General features: G+C 35.9%; 1 protein-coding gene across 1 annotated transcript in view; it reads right to left on the bottom strand.

Moving 5' to 3' along the window:
• Positions 1 to 17519, bottom strand: part of LOC150093669 (protein couch potato-like) — a 372477-nt gene that overhangs the window by 28198 nt on the left and 326760 nt on the right. The window contains exon 8 of the mRNA XM_090413245.1: positions 6160 to 6229. Coding sequence (XP_090269371.1) covers positions 6160 to 6229 — 70 coding nt within the window. The remainder of the gene's footprint in view (positions 1 to 6159; positions 6230 to 17519) is intronic.

The raw sequence follows: 17519 nt of genomic DNA, 5'->3' as shown, positions 1-17519 counted from the left end.
CAAGCATTCGACTGGTTCCATCATCATAAAATAAAAAAAATCTGATTTCCTCCGTGATCCGTCGTAGGTTTTCCCTTTATCTATAATCAAAATTGAGGTAAAGATGAGGTAATCTTTAAAATGTCATAAAATGGGAATCGATATAAATGTTCTAAAATTAATTAGATGTAATTTTAGACTTTGAATAACACCATTATTCAAAGGTGTTAACTAAAATTAAATTAAAATTATCAAATTATCGATCGTCTCAAAGGTTAATTAGATTTTATTTCCAAAAGCAATTAAATAATTTGCTAAATTTCATCTCTTTTTACTAGTAAAATCAGTATAATTTTAACTCGATTTAAAAATCCTTAACGAAAGTTCATGTTAGTCTTGGTAAATTTAACAAAAGAACGTGCACAGCGCAGCGCAACAGTCAATTACGTTTCTAAAGCATTTGATTGTGTACATTATGACATATCCCTGAAAATGTACAGTGGTATCAGAAGTCGTCTTTGTAATGATTGCTGAAATCCTGTTTAAATTAATTAAAGAACAGTAAATTATTTACGGTAACTTTAAACAAAAAACAATAAAATGTAGTGTATTAAGGTTCAGGTAATACATGTTAATGACTGTATGGATGCATCGTATTTGGCAAAAATGATATTAAGTGTTGAATAAGTAAAAGTATTAATTTATAATGAGACAAATATTGAGGCTTCAGAAAATCAGGTTAACCAAGATATCATGAAGTTCAATAAGTGTTTTTAATAGGCATGTTTTTTTTTAAACATAGATTTATGTATGTTATATTAATCATGGAACTTCATTAAACCATTTGAGTTCTCCAATAAACGCCGTCATCTTGTACAACGAAATTCATCTCCCACTTAAAGACAATCACTAACATCCATCCCCGCACGCGGATCAACAGCTTGTTGTTTGGAGAGCAGATACGCAAGCCAATTGGCCATTCTAGCCAGTGAATATATCATTCTTAATATACTGCTAATATTGAGACTCTTTCTGCATAGCTATATATACTATTTACGAAAAGCAATTTCGTAAATTCATGCACATAATGAGAGTATAGTCTTCCCTCTGTCAGAAATGTTCTGATAGTTCCTAAAGAAAATAGAGAAATGTGCCACAAATTATTAATAAATCAGCTTTAGGAACCCGACTCGTTAGAGACTAAATAATGTTGATTTGTATTTTAAATATAAAATATGAAGGTTTTCTAGTAATAATAAAAGCAGTTGTATGTGACATGCTGTGCACATTATTTTTGTCGTGTGTTATGAAAGATGGTCTCAATTAACTTTTTTTTAGTAATCAATATTGCAAGATCCTTCATGTACACTTTTCTATAATTCTTTTTTCTGTTTTTATTTCTTTTATTTTTCATTCCCCTTTATTCGTAATTTTATCGTTTTCATCGTGTTAGTCTTTAGCACTAGTAACGCTTGTATTGCCAGGGATAATACACAGTACTACATCTTCATGCAGTAAATTTCTTTCGTCGGCCTGGTTGGCCGAGTGCTTAGAGCACTAGCTCTCCAACTAACAGGTCGCGGGTTCGAACCTCGATGTGGGCATGGATGTTTGTGATTGTCTTTAGGAAGATGAATTTCATTGTCCGGTGTGAGACCTTCGTCCCACTTATTGTAGGCCGGAAGTGGCTAAATTTGGTCTCTAGAGCACGAACTATGTAAAACTAATTACAAAAAATATATATAAAATGGAGAAAACAATCCTTAGCCCACCCATGGTACAAATGTTATAGGTTTAGTAACAACCATTTCATGGATAATAACGAAACAGCTTTTTATAGTAACTGCATAAAAAACTGTTTCATTATTTAATATATAAGTTCCATAATCCATCAGATTTTCGAACGTGTAGCAAGTGTCGAAAATATGTTGTCCGTTTTCCTATTGGTGAAATTTTCCTAAAAACGAATTTAAAGTATTATCACTAAACTAATATATTCTGTTGATTATTTTGTCTACATATTTATTTATTATAAATAAGAAAAAGATACAAAGGTAATGAAAGTAGCAAATAAAGAGGCAAATATGGAGATCAGAATAAATGGGGGAAAATTGAATCCAGTAAAGAGACATTGAAATATCTAGGAAGTGTGATTAGCAGTAATGGAAGATATAAAAGTGACATAAAAGCAAGAATAGCGACGGGAAGAGATGCTTTTGATAGAAAATGGAATTTATTCAGAAGTAAAATGGACAGAAACCTAAAGAAAATACTAATAAAATGTTATGTGTGGAGCGTTGCCCTCTATGCAGCTGAAACTTGGACATTGAAGAAAGAAGAAATTAAGATTTTGGAAAGCTTGGAGATGTGGATTTGGAGAAGGACGGAAAAAATCAAAATGGACTGATAAAATAACTAATGAAGAGGTCGTAAAAAGAGTAGAAGAAGAAAGACATCTGCTAAAAATGATAAAAAGAAGAAAGGGAAACTGGATCGGACATATTCTGAGAGGGAATGGAATCATCGGAGATGCCATCGAAGGAAAAAGAGACGGAAAAAAGACCCAGAGGAAGAGTGAGGAAAACAATGCTAGATGACATGCTCAATGGAGACAGGTACACAACCTTGAAAGAGAAGGCTCAGAACAAAAGAGAGTGGAAGGAAAGTTTCTGCTACTAAAAGAAGAACTTGCTTAATTGCAGAATACTTAAGAAGAAGAAGCTATTCATAAACTGTAAATAAGAAAAATAGAAACAGTAATAGTTGTTCCTTATAAGTGCCCAAAACTTATCCTATCTGCAATCTTTCCTTCAAAATGAAGTAGAACGTAGACTTGTATATGTTTATATGAACCTTTTGATATAGCTCCACAGCCTTCAGTAAATTCCATGTTTGTTTTCCCCTCTTGATAATGAGATTTACATACAACTCCCCCTCCCCCCGAATATAAAACGGACTATTTGTATGAGATTGAAAATAATGCCACTACCGCTTAGTCTAGCTTAGTTTAGGATATACTTTAATAAGTATATTAAAGTATATCCTAAAAATTCCATATTTAAGTCTTAATTCTATTACGATATTCAATAAGTATTTTCCAGATCTCAAATATATACATGAAGCATCTCATTTTCTTTTACATAAACAAATAATGCAAATACTGGATGTGATAGCAATTCTTTTTTTCCTCTTTTTTGGTCTTGAGTCAGTTTCTGTTTTAATAGACATATTAGTCAAGTTTTAACATCCTGTCTGCTCGTTGATAAGAAGAATAGATGGATGGAATCTACTGCAAACGACACGCTTGCAGCAGATTGCACAGTTGAAGAAGAAGAAATTGGTTTCACAAATTACCGTACTGTGAATTGTATTTTCTGGCTGGTCGGACTGATGCGGGAGCAAAAATCTTGCCACTTCTGTATGAGATGGCTCTCTTACCTTCAGCTGAAATGTCTTTATAAAGGTTTCTTTCATACTGCTATTAGCACGTGAACATTTGTTTTTCAACCAGACATCGTCGCTAACGAATGAGCTATGGAGGATCTACTACAGGAGCTACAAATGTGGATCTTAAAGTTTCTATCAATAATTATATCTTCGTGATTGTCAAAGTCATAAAATTCACGCATAATATATAAATTACGTCCACGTTAATCACATTTACTTCTCACTATTGCTATTACTATTTATGTGCACATCATACTACAATAACTTAATAATATCTTAACACGGAACTTTTTTTCAAGCCATTTCCAAGTCAGCGATAAGTAGGGTGGTGGCCTCACACTAGGCATCAATTTCGTCTGCCACATGTAGACATTCATTGACGTCCATGGACAGGAATCCGGGACCATATTACTGCTATTCACTCTGCCATCCAGGCTGGCATGCATACAAGTAATACACATGTTCAAACTATTAGAGACATCCTGTCGCAAAACGGAATTACTCCGAAACACCACTTCTAGCAGATATTCGCTATAAATAGGCGGTAGGATTTTATACATCCTGGAGGTTTCATCCGCATTCTAGCATCTGTAATAGGTAAAGTGAACTGATAATGGAAGTCGGAAATTATCTCTAAATCGTTACGTTGTTAGAATGCTGTGTATATGTTGTTTTGTTACTGAGAATGATTTGATTAATTTAAAAAAAATCGACAATGGACATTTGTCGAAAACAACTGATAAATGTGAGAGGAAATGCTGGATCGGTAGGATCCTAAAACACAGTAAATATCTTACAATTGGTCAAATGGATCATGACGAACGCAAATGCACCACGTATCGAACATCATCCCAATGGGATATAAAAGCAGAGACAATTATCCTACCAGTTCAGTAAAGAAGAAGTCACAGTGGGCAAGACATCAACATTGAACACCAAGAGCCTGGAAAAAGATCGCATGGAGCGATTAATTATAGTTTCTGTTATTTCATTCAGACATAAATACGAGTATATGGAGACAAGGGATCATTGTACTTTGTCACAATAGAGCAACGAGTTCTTGGTGAAGTGATGGACCGAGAAAATTTCCTGTTCTCATTCAGCCCATAATGTCAATATAACAAGGTGGGTGGATATGCTACAACCTACCTAAAAATCGTTCATGACCAGTTATATTCATTGGTGTTGATTGACCATATCGTGTATTTGATGTACATTTCCAGCACAATACTAAGAAATATTACATAATCATAAATAGTAACTGGATTCATGAATTATACTTCCGTTGCCTTCTTTTTTAGTCACTAGATCTCACTACCATTGAATCTGGTAACTGAGATAAGTGTTAGAACGACGTGTTCGAAGCACACCCAGCGAATATGATGGGACGACAGGAATCCATTATATCCATCCGGGTACAGGATGTCTAAGGAGAGTTTTTGAAATATCTTGGAGTCTATGCTCCGACGTATTGAGGCTGTGATGAAAGCTAACGGTGATGAAGGCTAACTATTCAAGAATCAATTCTTCGGTCTTGAATGGTTGCTTAACAGGTTGAAATATTTCAGTGTTCAACAACGACTGATGTTGTTGAACACATCAACATTCTATATACGACATTAACACGCTTATAGGTTTTGCAAACTTTCATGTGTAGAGTTGATATAAAGAAGAGAGAGAGAGAGAGAAAGAGAGAGAGAGAGAGAGAAAGATAATAATCTTACTAGAAGTAGCTGATGTTTTCTGTGATAATCTTTATTTTTATAAGATAGAACAAATGTTTATTAAGGAAACTGTTTCTCAATGAGAACTATTTATTAAGAAGTTTTGATGCATTAATATTACTACTACTTATACAGTAAATAATACTGTTGTCTTGAATGAGACGCATTATTGAGTTTCCTCTCACTGCCTTTCTTTACATATCCTTCCTGCTAACATCCCTATTCTTTCTTCTATTCCTGCTCATTCTCCACTCTATTCTTTCTACGTCATTCCTCCTAAATTAAACCCTACTATGGGTCTACTAGTACTTCAATTTCGTCAATAAGCACAACGAACCAAAGCCAGATACTATTGCTTTTTTGCCAATATTATATTCAAAATTTTCATTGTTGAATATAATATTGATAAAATACTGTAACCAATATTTTTTATTGTTATAAAAGATATTAAAGAAATATAAGCATCAAATATGACTACGAACAGATAAGACTGTGTGGTGTCTTGATGAGGAAAAAAGAAGAGAAAATTTGGCTATAATTTCTGAGTTTTCATCAAATAGATATTTATCACAGATTTTATATCTCTTGTCATAACGTAGATAAAAGAAAAAAGTTTAATGAAAGTCTGCTTCGTGTCTAACAAGAAGAAGTTAAAATAGTATAGGAGGATGGAATTTTGTTGATTATTCCCAGCTGGATAGGGTTATTTGCGTGTCTGAGTCATCGAAAGCTGATAATTGATGACAGTTCTTACAAAGAGTGAGCGAGGGGGAAAAATGAACGATGAGTAAATCAATTTCACTGTATTGTATAGTGTTATAGACGTTAAATGTAAGTATGATAAGGAAAGAACTATGAGAGATTGTTGAGAAAGATAGGAGGGATGAAGAGGATTCACAGATAAGGCTGCCTTCTTTCGTGGTGTGATTCAGCCAACCCCACCTCTCTACAACAGGGAAAATGCACATTCATTATGAATTTTTCATAATGTTATACTTCAAAGTCTCACCTGATACTCCACAAAGGCTACTGGAGTCCCTCCTTTATTGTGCATTCGAAGGCGACAAAACCCAGGGAAGCTAGAGAAACAAAGAAAAAGAGAGAGACACACTATGATGATGATGACATCACAGTATATAATCAAATTAAACTCCATTTGAATAAATGGGAATTTATATAGCTCTCCATTATTATCAAACTTAATTATGTTTTTATAGAAAAAAAGAATCCAGAAATTGCCATACACAGAGAATTCTTATATTTTAATATTATTGAGAATAGTACTGATTTCAACAAGAAAAATAGTACATAGATTGTGTCGCCATCTGTCGGATAAAATATGAAGTGGAACAGTCGGCCAATTCGCATATAACCGAAGTGCTGTTGTCATCTATGAAACAATGAGACATTTCTCATACACACATTAAAACAGAATATATTTATCCTATGATTGGTTTTTGTGAACCAAATGATTTCAATAACTTCGACTGAATTATTATTTTAGAGCACTTTCGTTTAGTACGTTATGCTAAGAAATTTCAAAGTGGCGTTGTCTGTTTATGGTATTTGCTTCACTGTTTCCTGAGATATGAGGATGCGTTTGAGGAAAGATAAGGATTTTTGTCAACCATGCATTAGATGCTCTCTCGAAGGTGACAAATGCTGATTTTTATGTGCCTAATAGTGGGACATGAAGGAGAAAGTCATGCGATATGATCGATTTACGCAAAAAGAATGATTGATTACCACTACCTTTTACCAAGCATCTACCGGAGAATGTAAAATGCGAAGATAAAGAAAAGAGGAAGATAAGTCTGGGATTCTGAAAAAATACTTTTTTGAAAAATACTGTATGGTCAGAAAAAGGGATATGATTTCAAAATATGTATGGTGTAAGAAAATATTTGAAGTAAAAAGTTTTAAGCTTAAATTTCGCTTTAGTTTTTTTAAATATTCAGATCAAACTATAGGAATGCATTTTTTATTCATAGAAACATATGAAGTTGAAATAAAATTAATAAAGCAAAATCCATAAAGTTATCTTCTTCTCAAGTGACGCCTCATATTAAACTAGACCTTTCTAGTGTATTATCATAGACTGTTTTGGATAGCAGCTTGTGATAACACAGTTATAAACTTTTTTGAATGAGCTTTTATGACTAAAATTAGGAGGAATAACAATTAGTGGCTTCTTTAAGGTTTATAATTAGCACAAAAGGGCATATACAAAACAAATAACTACAGAGTTGTTCAACGCTGCTAAAAGGAAATAAATTCATCCTAAACAAGAATACAAAGTCAGGTAGCATGAGTTACCTGTATCACATGAGCATGGTATCCTGTAGACACCGGTGTTTGTAAAAACGGGGGGGGGGGGTCTGTGCTTAGATCTGAGAATGATGCTAACAGTTTGAATAGGCTTGAAAATCATTCTGTTCCTTGAAAGTAGTACCTAACACGTCACGTGATTTTGCATTCTTATTAAATATTAATTTATTAATTTCCACAGAGATTTGTTTCAACGTTGAACAACTTTATGATTATTTGCCGTTATATATATATATATATATATATATATATATATATATATATATATATATATATATATATATATATATATATATATACATTTTGTGCTAATTTTAATTTATATAAATACACATTTTGTGCTAATTATAATTATATAAATAAAACTTGAAAAAATCGTTAATATATAAATATAAATAAAACTTGAAAAAATCGTTAATATAGAAAACTAAACTTGGCGGTACAAGATTTAAATTTAACAACTAACAAATAAAAATTTGTATTCCTGTCAATTATAACATTGCGATATGAAAGTTTAAAAGGTATTAGAAGTATTTTCAGGATTTTAGAAATAAGTTTTAAATATTTAATTATTTCTTTAAAAATTAAAAAAAAATATAGATTACAGCATTTTTTTAGAGAATATAAATTATTTTCATTGGCGTTGATACTTAAACATACCAAATCGAACTATCAGACAATTGATATAACGGTAGGAAAATAAAGCAACATTAATTCAATCAATGTTCAGGCTGATCACTACATAGAAGTTCATTAATGAATTGATAATACAAAAATAAACTCAATTATATAACAAGAAGGGAGTAATATTAGGAAAGTGATGTAGGTTTATTAAAAAGAAATAAAATCTGATCTTATTACAGAGACTGTATTTAAAGGCAACACCATGTATAGTCTTTTATTCATTAAGTATTTGAATTTCTAAAAAATATACTAATATTAAAAGTATATATATATTTTTTTAAAGGATTCTTGAATGACTAGGATTGATTCATTCAATCCAATACCCTTGGAGGGTAATGGATGGCAATGCTGTAGCCAATGAAGTTCTAACTGAGGCTAGGCTATTGCTGTTACCCTCCTGCCATGATCAGAGCTTTAATTGCTCAATAACACCTTATCCCTACACTGTCCTCTACAGATAACGGGGAAGATGAAAAGCATTCTTGCTTCGCCCCTTTAAGCCAGTCCTTATAAGGACTATAAGGACTAATATTAAAAGGGTGTAACGAAGGTCTTGCTAATCCAATACCCTTGGAGGGTAATGGATGGCAATGCTGTAGCCAATGAAGTTCTAACTGAGGCTCGGCTATTGCTGTTACCCTCCTGCCATGATCACAGCTTTAATAGCTCAATAACACCTTACCCCTACACTGTCCGCTACAGATAACGGGGAAGATGAAAAGCATTCTTGCTTCGCCCCTTTAAGCCAGTCCTTATAAGGACTAATATTAAAAATCTTGGTGGAATCAATCGACCGTCAGATGCGGTGATTGATTTTATATGAGATGCCCATATAGGGTAACGGATGGCAATGCTGAACCAATGAAGTTTAACTAAGGTCGGCTGTTGCTGTTATCCTGGGTTAATGAGTTCGCTCTCATAGGTTTTGCCCTAAGGGAGCAATTGAGTCACCGGGGAAAGTGTTCTCCGGCACGGCCCGCTGAGGGGTACTTGCCAGTGAATTATTTTCTTCAGAATGAGCGGTTCTGCTCGGTGGTCGAGTTTCACTGAGTAGAACCAATGCGGAGATTTGGACGGTCTTACGCCCACGAATGAGTGGCCTAGAGATCGTCCGATATTTTTGAGATATCACCTTTACTTAAACATACGGTGATTGATTCATTCAATCCAATACCCTTGGAGGGTAATGGATGGCAATGCTGTAGCCAATGAATTTTTAACTGAGGCTCGGCTATTGCTGTTACCCTCCTGCCATCATCAGAGCTTTAATAGCTCAATAACACCTTACCCCTACACTGTCCTCTACAGATAACGGGGAAGATGAAAAGCATTATCGCTTCTCCCCTTTAAGCCAGTCCTTATAAGGACTAATATTAAAAATCTTGGTGGAATCAATCGACCGTGAGATGCGGTGATTGATTCATTCAATACCCTTGGAGGGTAATGGATGGCAATGCTGTAGCCAGTGAAGTTTTAACTGAGGCTCGGCTATTGCTGTTACCCTCCTGCCATGATCAGAGCTTTAATAGCTCAATAACACCTTACCCCTACACTGTCCTCTACAGATAACGGGGAAGATGAAAAGCATTCTTGCTTCGCCCCTTTAAGCCAGTCCTTATAAGGACTAATAATAAACGAGAACAAATTTCGTAGTGGAAAAAGTCCTTTTTAGGACTTCCAGGGTAACGAATGGCTGTAGCCAATGAAGCTTTAACTGAGGCTCGGCTAATGCCGCTACTCAGATGGCTAGAGCTTTTAGTTCAATAACACCCCCATCCACATAAATTTTCTTCATTCAGATGACGGGATAAAGAGTCAAGGACTCAGTCCATCGCCCAGTTCTTTTTAGAACTAATAATAAATATGGGAGAGGGGAATAAATCGACCGTGAGATACGGCGATTGATTCATTCAATCCAATACCCTTGGAGGGTAATGGATAGCAATGCTGTAGCCAATGAAGTTCTAACTGAGGCTCGGCTATTGCTGTTACCCTCCTGCCATGATCAGAGCTTTAATAGCTCAATAACATCTTATCCATACACTGTCCTCTACAGATAACGGGGAAGATGAAAAGCATTCTTGCTTCGCCCCTTTAAGCCAGTCTTTATAAGGACTAATAAATATTACTTAGTGCAATAACTCACATGTCGACGGTATTAGTTTCACATGTGTTATATTTGTCCAAATAAAAACATTATTTTTTTTGAAAAATTCAAAAATATGTTATTCTTCAGTAGAATAAGGGAAAAGTCAATATGAAAGAAAGAAATAACTTTTTTTATAGTAGTTATAGCTAATATTTCGCTATTATTTCGACTATCATCATCATCAAAGAAAGAACAAAACAATTAGAAAATAATAGAAAATTAGTCAATGTTTGCATTATAGAATTGAATGACAGTTATTACTGACAAATATGAAGTTCTATAGGTGAACAACAAAAGCCTCCATATTAGTTAGTATCAACCATGCTCTGTGGTTAAAATACTTGAGTTCGAATCCCATGCGGGATAAACAGAACGCTTATAACGTCTTTATACTGAGTTATCGGGTCTTATACAGGGACGGCAAGACTTTTTGCAGAGCGCTTAAGTGTGACAAGCTTAGGAGATTGCTTGGATTAGTGCCATGGCATGCAAAACTGCAAGGGCTGGATGTTGATAGTGCATGGAAAGTGGTTAAGGAGCGTTTGAGGGAGGTAATGGCAGACTGCATACTAGAGTCAGGAGAGTAAATCAAGTGGGAGTTAAATGGATGAATAACACCATTAAGCTGAAGCTGCAAAGAAGAAACAATTGTGGAGGGAATTTAAGGAGAAAGGTGACTTGCAGTCACGTGAACAATGCAAGGCAGCCAGGAGGGTAACTAGTATGGTAAGAAAGGCAAAACCAGAGTATGAAAGGAAATTAGTGCTGGCCAAAGATAATCCCAAACAGTTCTGATATGTTGAAATTAAAAGTAAGAATGTTTATGGCAGAATGATTTAATGAATGCTGATAGTATATAGGTAACTGAATCGGTCAAAATAGTAGAATTACAAAGTGAACACTTTGCAAGAGTATATCATCCAGGTGGTGATATTGCAGGAATGAGAGAGCCAAAGGTTTATATGGGAAGTGAGGTGAATAGCATATTACAGAACCTTAATGTGAATGTTGCTGTGGGAATGGATGGTATACCAGCTAGAGATTTGCAGGAAGCAGCGAGGGAGCTCTTGATCATATTGTTTAATCTAAGTCAGCTCTGAGCTAGTCCCGAAGGGGTGGAAAGAGGGGAAAATAGTTCCATTGCATAAAGGAGGCTCCAAGACTGCTGTTGCAAATTAATGAGCGATCAGCATATCAGGAGTTGTCAAAGTATTTAAGACGTTGGTCAAGAGCATAAATACAGGAATGGATAAATAAAAATGGGATAGTGTATAGGGGTCAGCATGGTTTTGTGAAGGGTAGGTCATGCCCCAATAACTTACTCACGTTTTATAATACAGTGATGGCTGAATTGGATAAGGGTAATGGGTTTATAGTGATACTGCTGGACCTGGCTAAGGCCTTTTGATAGGATATCACATGGAATTCTAATCCGTAAACTGCAGCACATGTGGATGGATATAGGGTTGGTGAGATGGATAGAAGGATGGTTGATGGAGAGATATCAGAGAGCAGTTTGTTCAAGAGTAGAGTCTTGAAAGGCCTGTGACTAGTGGCGTGCCGCAGGGTTCTTTTCGTGGACCGCTACTGTTTAATTTGTTCATCAATGATATAGGAAAGGATCTGAGAGGAACTGTTCAGTTATTTGCCAATGATGCAAAGTTGGGTAGTGCAATAGTGAATACACATGATGTCAAACTTTTGCAGGATGATTTGCATAGATGGGCAGTCTGAGCATAAGAGAATGGATGTCAATGTAATGTGGCAAAGTGTAAGGTTATGAATTTTGGGGTGAAACAGTTATCAGCAATATACCACATTGGTGGAACTGTACTCCAGGAAATTGACGAAGCCAGAGACTTGGGAGTGTTAGTAGATAGGGAGTTAACGTTTAGGGGGCACATAGCAAAAGTGGCTAAAGCAGCTCATCCGATCACTTGATTACTGAAGAATACTTTGACGAGCAGATACAAGCAGGTTATTGTTCCTTTTTATCAAGCCTTGATAAGACCCCATCTTGATTACTGCACGCAGATCTTGCCATGGTTTCTTGGTGATGAGGAGGAGATGGAGAGGATCCGGAGGCGAGTGACAACGATGGTAGCAGGTCTATGGAATGAACCTTACGACACAGATTGAAGATTTGTGAGTTACAGAAACTGGTTGATAGGCGAAAAGGGGTGATATGATTGAGACATACAAATTACTGTATCACAGTTATTTACAAGATTAATTCAGAGGAAATTTTTCAGAACCGGTATCGTGATGGGAGAACTATGGGCCACCCATCGAAACTGAGTAATAGTGTGGTTAGCAAGGGTGTTAGAACTAGGTTTTTTGCTTGGAGAGTAGCGAATGAGTGGAATAAGTTGCCAGAGTCTGTTGCGGATGCCATGACAGTGAATGAGTTCAAAGCAAAGTATAATAGATACTGCGCAAATGTTGGATAGTGCTTGGTATGATGTTTAAGGCTGCTCTCGATAAGTCTAAGGTTTCCATGGACTTTCTCGTAATAATAATAATAATAATAATAATAATAATAATAATAATAATAATAATAATAATAATAATAATAATAATAATAATAATAATCTGGGAAGTAGGCTACACAGTGTCAGATTCTTTGAATATTGTTTGTTCAATGATGCGAAAAAGGCTTCATAATCCGTACGTTCTAACTTGAATTTTGTAGTTTATTTTATATGATAGAGCTTGAGGATCAGTTATTTGTTATCATCTTTCCATTTCGATGTTGATTTAGATTTGTAGATGACGCATTTGCTCTCTGACCTTAACTGTGTCAGAGGATGAACAGAGGATGACTCTGTTCATCATCTGACCTTAACAGGAGTTATTGGTAAACTTCATAACAGGCATCTGTAAAACATTCACTATAGAATAACCGTCTTATAATTCACTACCGTCTCGCGATTGCTTAACCCTGACAACCTTGTGTGTGTGTGTGTGTGTGTGTGTGTGTGTGTGTGTGTGTGTGTGTGTGTGTGTGTGTGTGTGTGTGTGTGTGTGTGTGTGTGTGTGTGTGTGTGTGTGTGTGTGTGTGTGTGTGTGTGTGTGTGTGTGTGTGGAAAAATGTACTCTACAAATAGGTAGACAGAATAGATAGAAGAAATAGAGAGAGCAAGAGTCTATCTTATCTGGAAGGGCAAAGCTATAATAACGATGTCTATAACCGTTCCACAATAAACAAATTAATTAATTAAATAAATCGCTAAGATTTGCTGCTGGTCTCTTCCTGGTGTTTAAAGAATTCTTTGCTGATGAAACTTAAATTATCATAGATAACTCATCACCGACCATTATGCGAAATAAGAAGCGTGGGATATATGGATCATACCCAATTTCAGTAACACGGAAAATCCATACTTGCATATCACCTCTGAAGAAAACATTATTTGGCAACACACTTATGTAGTTACTTTAAATTTGAACGTTCATTTAAAAATATTTGAAGCTTTCTTTATCAAGATAAACCTAATCAAGAATAATTCGTTGTCTATCTAAAGATGTGTTGTCATCCGAGTAGTTCATTTTTTAAAGCAATCATCCTGTTTTCCTGGACATTTATATTGCTCGTGTAAAGAATCTCATGTTTTCCCGTTACTTTTATCACAATATAGTATGCGTGTTTTAAATTTAATGATCTACTTTGTGCCGGTCATTCTCTTGAAATGATGCTAGTTTTAATACGAGATATTAGTGCTTATGGAATATCAGTACTTACACACTTTTATGTTCCTTTGTATCTCATTCAATTGAAGATATTTTAAGATTTATACGTGGAATAGGAGAAGCAATACGACTGATCTTGAAATCGGAGTACTTCATTCTTATATTGCAAGTTTCGAATACAAAATAAATGAAAGTTTTATTTGCATAAGTTGACAGACAAAATATTCTGACTTTCAGTTATCTGCTTGTTATATCATCGTACTATCCAATAATGTGAACTGATTGGCACATCTTCATAACATTCTGTAAATTCTTTTCTCCATTGTTTATATTTCTTGTTTGCACGTTCCTTTTCTTCTTTCCCTAACATTACAAAACACATCTGCATCAATCACCGCTTATTAGACAGTAACAAAAAAAATCTGAAAAATAATTTTTACTGATTTCCTTAAACTAATCTTTCTCACTAATAATTTCTCACTAAGAAAGGCATTCATTCATCATTATTTCAGAGCATCTGTTTTCTTGTTCTTCAGCCTGTTATATATCTTTATTATTATCTGAGACCTATAAAAAATCGCCAAAGATAATCCAGTACACCGCTGAAACATTCACTTACGAATCTGTCGCAGCATCTCTTTCAAAAATTCTCTTCATCACCTTTCATTGTTAATCTGTGTTTGGAAGCGTTTTCTGTTTGTACTTAAGATATGTGTCTAAGAAAATAAAGATAAGTGATTAAAAAGCAGATTAATCTCTAGTGAACGTCTGTAGAGAAAACGGTAAAGAATGACAAATCCAACCACAAGTGGTAACACACTCCCTATTCTCCCAGCACAAAGTAATTAGCTCATACAAGCATTCAGTAGATTGTACGATGCTTCAGACAACAGATTGTGTCTCCAGTGGCTGAGATATTTCTTTCGCTCAGCACCAATCGTTGCATTAACTCAGACTAAATAAATTATATGAATTACGTGAGATTTTCCCAAAACACTAAAGCTTTTGAAATAATAAAAATGCATTATATTGCAATACCGAGACTTTTTAATATCAATGCGAAACACGAAAAGAGGCAGAATGTTTAGTATGTTGGTGTCGTACGAGGTTTGGGAAAGTAGAAAACTGTTGGCTTTTCTTCGTAAAGCAGAGTTGAAACACTTTGTGAGAATGGCTTGTCTTGAAGCAGATGAAGAGGAGGGAAAAAGAGAGAGAAGCGGGTTCGATGAGTTGGAAGTTGTACTGTAAGAGGACATCGGGCAGTTCTTTCTCGCGTTTAGTGAGGTCCAATGGAAAGCATAGGAATGATGATGGATGCCATCGGGCGATAAGATCGTTTATCAGCAGAACTGATTTTGGTGATTTGGGGAAGTTTCTTTCCTGTGCACTTTTCCAAATTTGTGAACATATTTTAAGTTTGATGGATTTGGAATCTGTAGAGATAATAAGCTGAATGAGCGAAAATCAGCATTTTGCGAACAGTTACCTGAATTTTAACGGCCTTTCCCAAATCCCACACACAAAAAACTGAATACACCATGTTAATATTAGGGTTCTTCTTCTTCCTTTTTCCCTCTTTTACCTTGGGGTGTCGAGGGTTTTCTATTCATTTAATCGCAACCTTTATATCAAGATAAGGTGGTTAGCCCTATGCCTCCCCGTGTATGCTAGGTCTGTAGAAGCGTTGAGTTCTCAAGGCCGTTTGCCTGCTTGTGGGAAGAAAAACTGCAGACAAACTGGGGAGAAAACTCTGAAGTCTACGCCCAGGACCGGCTAACTTGGCTATGTCTGAGAAAGATCCTAACTGTTTACCCAGCCATATGGTTGCGCAGCGCATCTGGTCCGCGCGGTTAGCTACTCGGCTTACCGCGCGGACCAGAGTTTGGAATAGGTAATGCAAATAAGTAATGTTTGTACTTGAAAATAGAAAATACTTTTGCAAATAGAAATTTTCTTGGTTTCGAATCTAGTCGACGACTAGAAGAAATTTTTCTAAGCCTTTTTGCGACCCGTTCCAGAGTGAGTCGATCTCTAGCACGGGCAAGCGGGTTTTTCGTTCCGTAAACTCAAGAAAATCGACCGTAGAACCCACATTATTTTCAGACATTAAATACGAGTGTTAGGGTTAGGTACCACGAGATGGCGGCACTTGTTGAGCCGTCTCTCTTCACTGCGTGCCACTTAATTAGTGATAGCCTTGGGCCATCTATCTCTGATTGGGTACCATTGGAGATTGAACTGCCCACTCAGTCTCCAAAAGTTAGATAGGGCTAAAATGTCCTCGCCTACTCCCTATATACGGAATAAAAAGGCGTTAGCTGATTTTCAACTGAGCTGAACAGAAATTTATGGCCGCTAGATGGCGTCCTTGTCTGTTGTACTCCCTCCCCTTTAAACTTGATTCACTGATGGCCTCAAGCTTCACTATAGAGGCATAGGAAAGTCGTAAAATCAGAAATATTTGCAGTTTAAACATATGAGAAATATTTCAGTCTGAAAGAAAGATATCGATTAGGAATTGCAAGAAGCTGCAATAAACAAACAAACAAAATTATAATTTTGTTGCTTTCACATCAGAACAAACAGCATTTGCTAGAAAAATGCAAAAGAAATTTGAGCTTTGAAATTGTTTGAAGAGAAGTAGTTTAGTTATCCATCTAGGAAATGACTAAGGACACGAAAAACAGCTGGTCAAGCGTTATGACCAAACTAGAAACTCATAGAAAGCGCTCTTGCTACAAATTCTTCACCAAATTCCTCGCACCTGATAATTCTCGTTGCCCATGACGCACTGCCTTGCCTATGACGTCCGATATATGAATATTTTATCATTCACCTGCCTAATCCTGGTGCTCCACGTCACTGTAAGCAACACCCCCCCCCCCGAAGTAAAAACAGACAAGAGATGGGCAACAATAGGCGCCACCATTCGTATGCATTGTTTAAATATGCATACGATCCACACACCTGTGTCCGTGATAATGAACGCGGTGCACGCGCCTACATTGCACTCAGGGGGAAAGTCGTCTGCTTCAAACCAACAAATACAAGGCAACGGTGTTAGTTTTTTTTTTCTTTCTTTCTTTTCTTTCTTCGAAGTGGTAATCGCATTTAGCTCGCTATGAATACCGGAATTTCGCGATTAGCACCATAGGGAGTCGTAAAACAGAAGTTTATTGGAGTACTCCGTTGTGGCGATGTACGGAAATTAAGGCGGATGTGCATATTTCATTTTTACTCTGCAAAACATACGCCTACTTAAATGTAATTCCTTCCGTAGTGCAGTTTGTTTGTCCATCCATTAGCGCGTTGAGATATTCGGAAAATAATGAGCTTGGACTTAAACGGAAAGTGCTTTACACGCCTTGTACAAGAATCGGCCCCGGTGAGGGGTGCAAAATTTAAAGACATTTGCACTGCCACCTGTTAGCAATCGTAAATTGGCATCCAGTGAGGGTAACGTTCAGTGAGATGGTCGTTAGTTCGCGAAAAAAGTAGCAGCAAACGAGGTTGCGTTC

This window comes from Typopeltis vanoorti, chromosome 23 (genome assembly GCF_054136105.1).
Source record: "Typopeltis vanoorti isolate ZY-2024b chromosome 23, IOZ_Tvanoo_1.0, whole genome shotgun sequence".
Lineage (NCBI taxonomy): Eukaryota > Metazoa > Arthropoda > Arachnida > Uropygi > Thelyphonidae > Typopeltis > Typopeltis vanoorti.
The sequence above is the reverse complement of the archived record's forward strand: the minus strand, read 5'-3'. Positions and strand labels throughout refer to the sequence as shown.